At 38.7% G+C, this 10,992-nt stretch overlaps 1 protein-coding gene across 3 annotated transcripts in view; it reads left to right on the forward strand.

Moving 5' to 3' along the window:
* The window catches only part of LOC131195678 (cadherin-10), a 168,048-nt gene extending 157,751 nt beyond the window's left edge, over positions 1-10,297 (forward strand). For 2 of the 3 annotated variants that reach the window (XM_058177778.1, XM_058177777.1), the window contains 3 exons: positions 184-292; positions 2,052-2,303; positions 8,821-10,297. In XM_058177778.1, coding sequence (XP_058033761.1) covers positions 184-292; positions 2,052-2,303; positions 8,821-9,314 — 855 coding nt within the window. In that variant the 3' untranslated portion in view covers positions 9,315-10,297. The remainder of the gene's footprint in view (positions 1-183; positions 293-2,051; positions 2,304-8,820) is intronic. The other variant, XM_058177779.1, reaches the window with a different exon arrangement.
* The last annotated feature ends 695 nt before the right edge of the window (positions 10,298-10,992 follow it).

Here is a 10,992-nt window from a genome sequence, read left to right on the forward strand (position 1 = left end):
TTCTATAAAGGTATTGTGTGCCATTATACCAAAACCTTTTTATTTTATTAAATTATATTTTAATAAAAGTATTAAATTAATAATAAAATAAAATATATTTTTTGATATCTTTTGTGACTCTTTTTTTTTAATTTTTAAAACAATCAGTCATATATGTTTCTTTTCCTTTGTTCTCCCTTGCAGCTAATACAGACCATTAGTGCTGTTGATAAAGATGATCCCCTTGGAGGACAAAAGTTTTTCTTCAGTTTAGCTGCTGTTAATCCAAATTTTACCGTCCAAGACAATGAAGGTATAATGTATACACGACAAGGATGATCAATTCTAATACACATTTCTACAGTGTTTCCTTTTATTGTACTTAGCAGTTACGTGTTTTCTGATTCAGGAAATTAGGATAGGTTTTTTTAAGAAAGAAATCATTGGTGATATTAAAAAAAATAGAAGAAATGATGAAATACAACACAGTGTTCATAATATAATCAGAAAACAATATACAACATAGAAATTAAATGAGTAACTTTGAAGAAACGAAGCTGTAAAGAAATGCTTTATATCCTTAAAGTATTAATATATACGACCTTTGACATATTATTAAATCTAACTGTATTGACCAATCTGTTGTGCCATTTTCTCAGTTTGGTAAATATTTTATTTCAATACAGTAATATTTATATAATAAATAAATACATTAATATTTATATAATAAATTCTTAATGTTATTATTAAGGTCCTTAATTGGATATAGGTAAGAGGAAAAAATAGTGGATATTCTATCAACAATTTTGTCTAATAATGTTGAAAGCCTACAATTATTTGAATTTTTCTTTGAAATTAAATATAACTTTGGAAATGAAATGAAATGAAAAGATGAAGAAAATACATCAGAGTATTTGATTTCTAAATCAAAGTTTTGCTCTAGAGCTAAATTGCTTGATATTAAAGATTATGTTTTATTATTATTCGAGTGTATGATTATGAATATGTGTTTTTATGCATGTTGATAAAGAATGAATAGGCAAACAAATCAAGTTTAGCAAGTTTGAACGCCAAAAAAGTGAAATTGAAAAGGATGATGATGATGATTGATGATTTGACAAACCTTTTTAATTACTGAGTAGTGACCACCTAACATTTTGGAATATTTTTTCATAATTTCCAGATAACAGCTTATCATCAAATCAAAATTAATTTTTTTTGTAGAAACAAGCCACTTAGATTTACTAGATCTATAGGGGGAAGAAATAGAATATAACTGCTTTCCATGCAGAGGCCCCCAAATTAAAATGCTTTTGTACAAAGAAGTTCTAATTAATGAGCATATGACAATGGATGGTTTTAAATATGTATTTCCACCATGTATGGTGACATAGTGGTTAGAGTGCAGTACTGCAGGCTATTTCTACTGACTGCTGGCTGCCTGCAATTTGGCAGTTCAAATCTCACCACGCTCAACATTGACTCAGCCTTCCTTCCTTCTGGGGTTGGTGAAATGAGGACCCAGATTGTTGGGCGAAATATGCTGACTCTGTAAACTGCTTAGAAAGAACTGTAAAGCACTGCAAAGTGGTATATAAATCTAAGTGCTATTGCTATTGCCATTCCAGACCAGGACCTGGTGTGGCTGTTACATTGCAAATTTTAAAGAAATTAGATAGCTAGATTACCTGCAATGGCCCAAGAAATTGCCCTACAGACTCCAAGAGTTCAATTAAAGAGGTGTTTTGCTTTCTAGTGTTCTGCCTTCTATCACATTACCTTATAATTTAATTCTCAAACAAAAGTTGTAAATGTTTGCATTTATCACTTAGAAGCCATGCATATACATTCAGTGAAAAGGGAGAGAGAAAAAACACCTTTGGAGGAGAGAGGTAGCATTATTATTTAATGCCATATTAAGAAAAAAAATGAATTTACTACTAAAGTTTGTTTCAATGTGTGGAAAATGTCAGTGAAGCTGTAAATGTGCTTGTACTACACTAGAAGTGTGGATTACATTCCTTGATGGGATTAATTGTAATGCATATCTTGTTTGTGACATCCTGGTTCAGATAACACAGCCCGGATTTTGACAAGAAGGAATGGCTTTAGTCGACATGAAAAAAGCACATACCTCCTTCCAGTGGTGATATCAGATAATGACTACCCCATCCAGAGTAGCACAGGCACGCTGACAATCCGAGTGTGTGCTTGTGACAGTCGAGGAAACATGCAGTCCTGCAATGCTGAAGCTTTGCTCCTCCCAGCGGGCCTTAGTACAGGCGCACTCATTGCTATTCTGCTCTGTATCATTATTCTCCTGGGTAAGTTTTGAGGGAATAATCACGTACTAAACATAATACTACCAAATGGTAGATGCTACCAAGCTGCATTGGATGCAACCCAAGGGTGAAATCCAGCAGGTTCAGACAGGTTCTGGAGAACCGGTAGCAGAAATTTTGAGCAGTTCGGAGAACCGGCAAATACCACATCTGGCTGGCTCCAGAGTGGTGAGGGAATGGAGATTTTGCAGTATCCTTCTGACACATCCACCAAACCATGCCCACAGAACCGGTAGTAAAAAAATTTAGATTTCACCACTGGTGCAACCATTGCAAAGTCAACCTTTTCCTTGCAACCAGTCAGAAATGAAGCCCTTTGTAGCTACTGTAATTTGAGAGTCAACCTTGGATTATAAAGAAGTTGGAGAACAAGTCATACTGAGGCAGAAAGGGTAAGCCCAGTTCAAATTGTAAAATACTGCATTAAAATCCATTATAAACCACAGAGAAAGCATGAGAGATTACTACCAGGTATGCCCAAAATGGGAACATTTTGTGAGAGATTTGAAGCCAGAACATTCAAAATGTTTCCTTGGAACAATGTTGAATTGGCTGCATTGTTATGGAACAAAATTATGGACAGCTTGAGCGTTTTGCCTTTCATTAAAACAAAACTTGAAACATTTTCAATGTTGGTCTTTGGTTATTCGGGTTTTCTCCCGCGTAAAATTGGAAGTGTCTTGGCGACGTTTCGACGAAGTCTCATTCGTCATCTTCAGGCTTCAGCTTCGTGCTTCTGGGAGCAATGTGTGATCGCAGCTGTTTCTTCCTTTTAACTGCTGGTGGGGGTTTGAGCTGGTTGGGTGGGAGCTTGGCTGTGCTCTGATTGGATGGGGGTTTTTCTGTGCTCTGATTGGCTGGGGGTGTGTCCTGTGTTGGTGGGGGCTTGGTTGTGCTCAATCTAGTCTGTGCTGCAGGGGGATTTGAGCTGGTGAGCTGCATAGCTGTTGTTTGGCTTTGTGGTCGTGCTACATCTTCATAGTGGGTGTCAGTCTGCTGCATGAATGGATTGGAGGGTTTGAAATGGCTAATGTTGCAGCTCCGGTCTGGCTTCTGGTCCTTGGTCGTGCTTCCTGATCAGTGTGGGTTTGGGTGTGCTTTCTGGGTGGATGTGTGGTGGTGACATCCTGTGTGGACCTCGTGAGTGTGGGTCTGGTGTCATTCCTCGTGTTAGGGACACGTTTGTCAATAAGGGCAGGTTTCCAAATGGCTGGTAGGCGGAGGTATCATCTCGTTTGTTCATGCTGTGTGGGCGTTTTCTATCTCGATGGCTTCTCTGATTATTCTGTTGTTAAAGTGTTCAGTTTTGGCGATAGTTCTGGTCTTATTAAAGTCAATATCGTGTCCTGTGACTTTAAAGTGTTGGACCAGGGAAGAAGTTGGTTCCTCTTTTTTGAATGAGTTCTTGTGTTCTTCAATGCGTGCACTTATTCTTCTGTTGGTTTGTCCAATGTATGTGGTGGGGCAGGCGGTGCATGGGATTTCATATACTCCTTGATTTTCTAACTCAATTTTGTCTTTGGGGTTTCTTAGGGTGGTGGATATTTTTGGTTTGTGCAGAATGCTGTCTTGATGTTATGTTTGTGGAGGATCTTGCTGATTCTGTCTGTGGTGCCTTTTATATATGGGAGGAGGGCTGTGCCATTTTCTTGCTCTCTGTCTTGGGTTTTAGTGGGGGTTCTTTTGGATTAGTTTGGTAATCTTATTTCTCTGGAATCCATTGGATGTTAGTACGTTTGTGAGTGTGTAGTTCGGTTTTAGGTGTTGTTCGTCAGCTAAGCATTTTGTTCTAGAGATGAGTGTCTTGGCTACGGAGTTGATCTGTGCTGGGTGGTGGTGTGAGAGTGCATGCAGATAGCGGTTTGTGTGTGTTTTCTTCTGGTAGATGGTGTGTCCTAGGGAGCCATTGGGTTTCTTGTAGACTAAGACATCTAGGAAGGGAAGTTGGTTGTTAACTTCTGTTTCCATGGTGAACTGTATTTTGGGGTGTAGGCTATTGAGGTGTGTGAGGAAGTTTTCAAGTTTTTCTTTCCCGTGTGGCCAGATTATGAAGGTGTCGTCTACGTATCTGAGCCAGATTTTCAATGTTCTTTCCATAGGAAATGTTTTAAAAATTGACACGAGCCCTTTGCTCTCTTTTATGGCCTACCAAAAGTAACTGGCATAGCCATATACAAGGGCTGCCACTTATCATCAAAATTGCAGGAAAATATTAAAGAAAACTCTTGAATAACAGGTCAAACTAATCCCCTTTCAATCAACACCAGGGGAGCAGGAAACTGCAAGACCTCCAAGGAACCTTCCAACTCTGTTATTCTGATGGGATGTTTAGAATATGCACAGTTTCAAATACTTTGGAGTTTACCATCTCATGCCAGAATTAGACCTGGCTGCTGGTACTACTGCAGGTAGCATGTCCACCTAGCCTTCCCTCCTGGATGGCCCCAAACTTCGTCTCCTCTGAAAGCCCATTACAGTTGTGCACTTAATGTCACAAGTTGCCTTGTGTTCCAATGAGCTTTATTCAGCATATCAGGTAGCATCTACCCATAACCTGATCCTCCATCCCTCTTAGTGCACAATGAAAAAAAAATAAAACATGCAAAATCCACCTTTATGTATCTAAATATCTTAAATGAAGTGGATGTATGGGTTGGTACCTGGTGTTCACAGGTATTGCAATATTTCCTCCAGCATGACAAAGAGATAGTACCAACTTGCTGCTGAAAGTAGCCAAAAATTGCCCTAATCCTAACTAACTAATAGTATCACAGCCTGCTTGTTCAAAGCCATCATTTTTATAAGAGCTAGTGTGAACCTGATTACTTTGATGCACCCTGCAGTTTATTTCTTCATGGCTGCTTCGTTCATTGTAATGGCATCTTGCTTTGTTTAAGACCAGGTGCCTTATCTCTGGGCTACAGATTGTTGCCACAGTGGAAAATATATCTGTTTGGATGCCTAACAAGATCTTTAAGCATCCTAGACACCAAAGATGTTTATTACATACCTCCTGCTGGCCCATTTTTTTTCTAACAAATAACAGGAAGCATAGCATGGGTTTTCAAGATTAAGCTTGCAGTGTATTTATCGCCAATACACATTAAACCAAATTAAAGGAATTGTGTCTCTCAAATGATAGACAGGCCTGATTTGCAGGGATCAGGCAGGGAACATCCTTTGAAACGCATGCCCTGAAAAAAGTCCAGGTTAAAATCAAAGGCATGACCACTCTTTTCTCTGTCTCTCTTGTTTTTAAAAAAGTTGTAAATCTGGACAGAAGAAATAACACAACTTAACTGCCATGAGAATGTGGGAATTACAGTACCAGTTCTAGGACAAGCAGCAGCAGTAGCAATCCAGAGAGTCACAGAATCCAGAAATAAGTGCTTTATTGTGATCCAGATCTTCCTTTCCTGGTGTCCCACTAGCAACAAACAGATCCAGATCAGCTCCTCATGTCATCTGCTGCTTATATGCCTACTGCATTATTCCAACATTCAGTTCCAGATTATCCAATCTGGGCTAAAACAAACATTTATAATTGGCCCAAGTAGAAAACTCAAAAGACAATGTTCCCTTTTGCTAGAAAGGTCATCTTAACACAGTCTTCTTTTATACTTTGAAGAAAACACTTAAAACAAAATTACCTGGTTTCAAATAGAGAACATTCAAGTCATTTTGCACATCCCTTGTTATATTAACATAGTAACTCAAAGTGTATATATTTCTATAAGGTACCTGACAATTCAGAGTACTTCATTAATCTTATTTAAGCCACTGTGGCCTCTGGATTTCAGTCTGAACATATCGAGACTTACACTAATATATACACAATGTCTTACTTAAAATATAAACTGTCGTTCAGTGAAAGTCCACACATATAATTTATCGAGTAGACTATATTAAAATTTCCATGATGATTTAAACCAGGGGTGTCAAACTCAAGGCCCAGGGGCCGGATCTGGATCCAGCCCAATGGGTGCTTAGATCTGGCCTGTGGGCAGCCCTTCTGAGCTCCATTTTTGCTGGCAGAGAGTTGCAGGAGACCGTCACAGCCAAAAATGGAGCTCGGGAGCCTGTTTTCATAGACAAAATGCTCAGCCCATCACAGACGCCCCCAACACGAGTGATGTTGAGCTGGCAATGCCCAGTCTGGCCATACCCATCCTGGCCCCCTGAAGTCAAACATAACACAAGATGTAGCCCTCAATGAAATTGAGTTTAAGACCCCTGATTTAGACAGTTATGTCTGTTGTTCTTTTCTGAGATGTTAAAGTTCTCACTTGATGAATTTAGTACCTCATTTTAAAAAAAACAAAACCTAATGTGTAAAATGTGAATAATTTTGTAAAACTTTCATATTAAACGTGTGAATCAACATTTTCTTCTTAAGATTAAGCTGAGATAATAAGCAGGAGTAGGGTTTTCCACCTATTTATAGATAGATAGATAGATAGATAGATAGATAGATAGATAGATAGATAGATGATAGATAGATAGATAGATAGATAGATAGATAGATAGATAGATAGATATAGGTCTTTGGTTATTCGGGTTTTCTCCTGTGTAAAATTGGAAGGGTCTTGGCGACGTTTCGACAAAGTCTCATTCGTCATCTTCAGGCTTCAGCTTCGTGCTTCTGGGACTGCTCCCAGAAGCACGAAGCTGAAGCCTGAAGATGACGAATGAAACTTCGTCGAAACGTTGCCAAGACACTTCCAATTTTACGCGGGAGAAAACCTGAATAACCAAAGACCTACATACAAACACCGGCGAAAACCTCAGAAAACGTATATATATATGTATATATATATATTCTGAGGTTTTCTGAGGACACACCCCCAGCCAATCAGAGCACAAAAAAAACCCCATCCAATCAGAGCACAGCCAAGCTCCCACCCAATCAGTTCAAATCCCCACTAGCAGTTAAAAAGGAAGAAACAGCTGCAATCACACATTGCTCCCAAAAGCACGAAGCTGAAGCCTGAAATGACGAATGAGACTTCGTCGAAACGTCGCCAAGACACTTCCAATTTTACGCGGGAGAAAACCTGAATAACCAAAGACCTACACACACACACACACACACACACACACACACACACACACACACACACACATATATATATATATATGATCCATTAGATGTATGTTGATGTATATTGACTGAAAATACATAGTTTTGTTAGCAATTCTTTCCTCAAAAGAAAAAGCTCTCTCTTCATCGTGCAAGTCTGAATGAAACTGTAGGAAAACAGATCAAAGCTGATCAAAAGCTTGACACAATGTGTTTTGCAGAACAAGAAAGCATCAGTACTGATGCACTTTATTTTAAAATAAGAATTTCTGGGTGACTTCTTTTAATATTTGTGTAGAATGCCCTGCAGTGGTATAAGATTGAGACACATACAGAATAAAGGGCTTGATAAGTATACAAGAGGGAAAGAGAAAACTGCAGGTGTTAATGAAATGTTTGTCCCTTTTTGCACTATGGTATATTTATAGTAGCTTAAAAACAGGAACAATGGGAAGGGGTATTCAGTTTTCAATTTGTACATAATTGATTTATTTTATGGGTATTTTTGTGTGTGTGTTTTTAAAAAACAAGATCCGTTAAGCTGATGGTGTATAGATTAATCAGCAGCAGTTTGGCAATGAATCTGTCCTTCCATATTCAGGTGCAAGAATATATAATTATTGCTTGAAACAAGGCTAGAAGATGACAACTTCCTATTCTTTTTCTGTGTTTCTATAGCAGCCTCATCAATCTAATGCCCTCTAGTTATAGTGGAATCATAGCTCTCCAAATTATCAATTTTACAAAACAGAACACTAAAGGAAAGCAGAAATGTTGGTGTGCTTCAGCAGAGATTTTTACATTTCTTCCTTGGTTCATTCCACAAGTCAAGGATCAGAATAATTAGATTTACTCAAAAAGAATATAGCAAAACAGTCTTATATTAAATCTGTGGGGGCTCAGTGGCTTAATGATGCTGGAGATGGTCTCTGCTCCAGCAGTTAGAGTTTTGTACTGTGGAGCAGGGTCAATATTGTCACTTGCCTCAGCTTCTGCCCACCCAGCAATATGAAAGCTTGTTCTATGCAAGTAGATACATAGGTACCACTTCAGTCGGAAGACAAACTGGTGTTCCATGCAGGCAGTCAGATTCCTGCCAGCTCTGAATCTTCCCAGTTCCAATACCTGATTACAAGGTGGCTCTGGGGGAGGGAAGGGGTCCTTGGATGATGCTGCAACAACAGCTGCTCATGTTTCTTCCGGTTCTTCTTTCTCTTTTGGTACACCATGGGAAGCATGCAAGCATGTACCTGACAACGCTGGTAAACAGGCAGCCAAACTACTACTCTGAAATTGCATCATAGTCTCCTGACTAATGTAACAATAATGATAACAAATCAAGTTGCATACTTGTGTTTATGAAGAAGTATTATGAAATGTGATTTTTAGTTAATTCATGTTTTCTTTCTTTCTTCCAAGTTATAGTGGTGTTGTTTGCTGCTCTAAAGAGGCAGCGCAAGAAAGAACCTCTGATCCTGTCTAAAGAAGACATCAGAGACAATATCGTGAGCTATAATGATGAAGGGGGTGGAGAGGAAGATACCCAGGCTTTTGATATTGGCACTTTGAGAAATCCTGCAGCTATTGAAGATAAGAAACTCCGCCGAGATATTATCCCAGAAACATTATTTATACCACGGAGGACTCCTTCTGCTCCAGATAACACAGATGTCCGTGATTTCATTAACCAAAGGTTGAAGGAGCATGATCATGACCCCTCTGCTCCACCTTATGACTCCCTGGCAACTTATGCTTATGAAGGAAATGATTCTATAGCTGAATCCTTGAGTTCTTTAGAGTCTGGCACCACTGAGGGAGACCAAAACTATGATTACCTCAAGGAATGGGGCCCTCGGTTTAATAAGCTTGCTGAGATGTATGGTGGAGGCGAAAGTGATAAAGACACTTCCTAACCTACGGTAGGATATATAGTTCAATTGAGAGGAAGTAACTTTACAGATACCTTTTCCACGTGACAATATTTGATGTTCAGGAGCATTCTCCTACCACTCAGCACAACGTTTCTTTTTCTTCTCCTTTTTCCTTCATTTTGGTTTTTGAATTGCTCATTAATGTCCTTTATTCTTTCTTGTAAAATGTCACATGGAATATATTCAGCATTTTATTTTGCCCTGTTCTGAAAGCCAAAGCAATTGAAATTTGGTGTCATCCATTTTATTAAATAAAGGATACACTGTTTGAGCAGGTATATAATCTCTCAAACAGTCAAATGAGAATTGCTTCTGTTAGGTACATGTTCTCCATTCGCAAAGATGGCTTTAAAAAGACCCAGACTGCGATCTACAAAAGGATCATGCATGCACATTCCACATGCACACCCACATTTTCCTTGGAAATGTGTTTCTTTTTCAGAAACTATGCACAGAAGACCCCCATAGACCTTATTAAGCATTTTCATTCAGAGAGTGTGCTCTCTCCCAAATCTACACACATAAGGAACAAACTAGGGTTTAGTTTTTGGTTTGGTTTGGTTTTTTTGGAGAACAATAGCTCCTCTAGAAAATAATTTAGTGCTATATACCCTGAGAGTTTTTGATAGACACGTTCAGATTTCGTTGTTTAAGAACAACAGTTATAATCGAGGGTTTTCTGCTTGTGCAGCTTCCGAAAAATGAACTGGCGAAAAAAAAATGAAATGGGACGCAGAGTGTCTGCGCATTTCCTTTTGGATCATAAACCAAAAGAAGTAGGAAGAAAACAGTTGCCCCTATTCTGTACATTAAAAAAAAATTGACCCCTGAAAATGTACACGTGGTGTTAATGTGATATGCAGCTGGTTTAAAAAGAAAAATTTTGTGCAACTTCATTTCATCAGATTCTATCTGCCAATGTTTTATATTTATATTTTTGTATTTATTTTTAAGAAATAAACCAGTTTTATAACGATTTTGTTCCCTGATTGTTCTATAAAAAGAAATAACATATTACAAGGTTAAATAAGGCTCACTGAACATGTAAGCAAACGTTGGTTTATGTGTAAGTGAGGTTTACTTGGGACTGTTACTTGGGACTGTTAGATGTTTTAAAGGTTTCAAACAATGAAACCATGGCATAGGGCCGGGATACTTACGGGACCGCCTGCTGCTACCGAATACCTCTCACCGACCCGTGCGCTCTCACAAAGAGGGGCTCCTCAGGGTGCCATCGGCGCGACAGTGTCGTCTGGCGACACCCAGGGGAAGGGCCTTCTCTGTGGGGGCTCCGCCTCTGGAACGAACTCCCCAGGACTTCGTCCAACTTCCGACCTCCAACCTTTCGCATGAGCTTAAAACTTACTTATTCATCTGCGCTGGACTGGGTTAGTGTTTTAATGGGTTTTAATGGGTTTTAGCTCTAAATTTTAATTCTGGCCAATTTTAATAAGTTTTTTAATTGTATTTTAATTTGTATTTATAGTATTGTATTTTTACCTGGCTGTGAACCGCCCTGAGTCCTTCGGGAGAAGGGCGGTATACAAATTTAAATAATAAATAAATAAATAAATAAATGATCGTTGTGAATGCACTTAAGATTTTATTAACAGTGCAATCCTACTTAACAAAGTTATAACAGAGTTGGAAGGGACCTTGG

This window comes from Ahaetulla prasina, chromosome 3 (genome assembly GCF_028640845.1).
Source record: "Ahaetulla prasina isolate Xishuangbanna chromosome 3, ASM2864084v1, whole genome shotgun sequence".
Taxonomy (NCBI): Eukaryota; Metazoa; Chordata; class Lepidosauria; order Squamata; family Colubridae; genus Ahaetulla; species Ahaetulla prasina.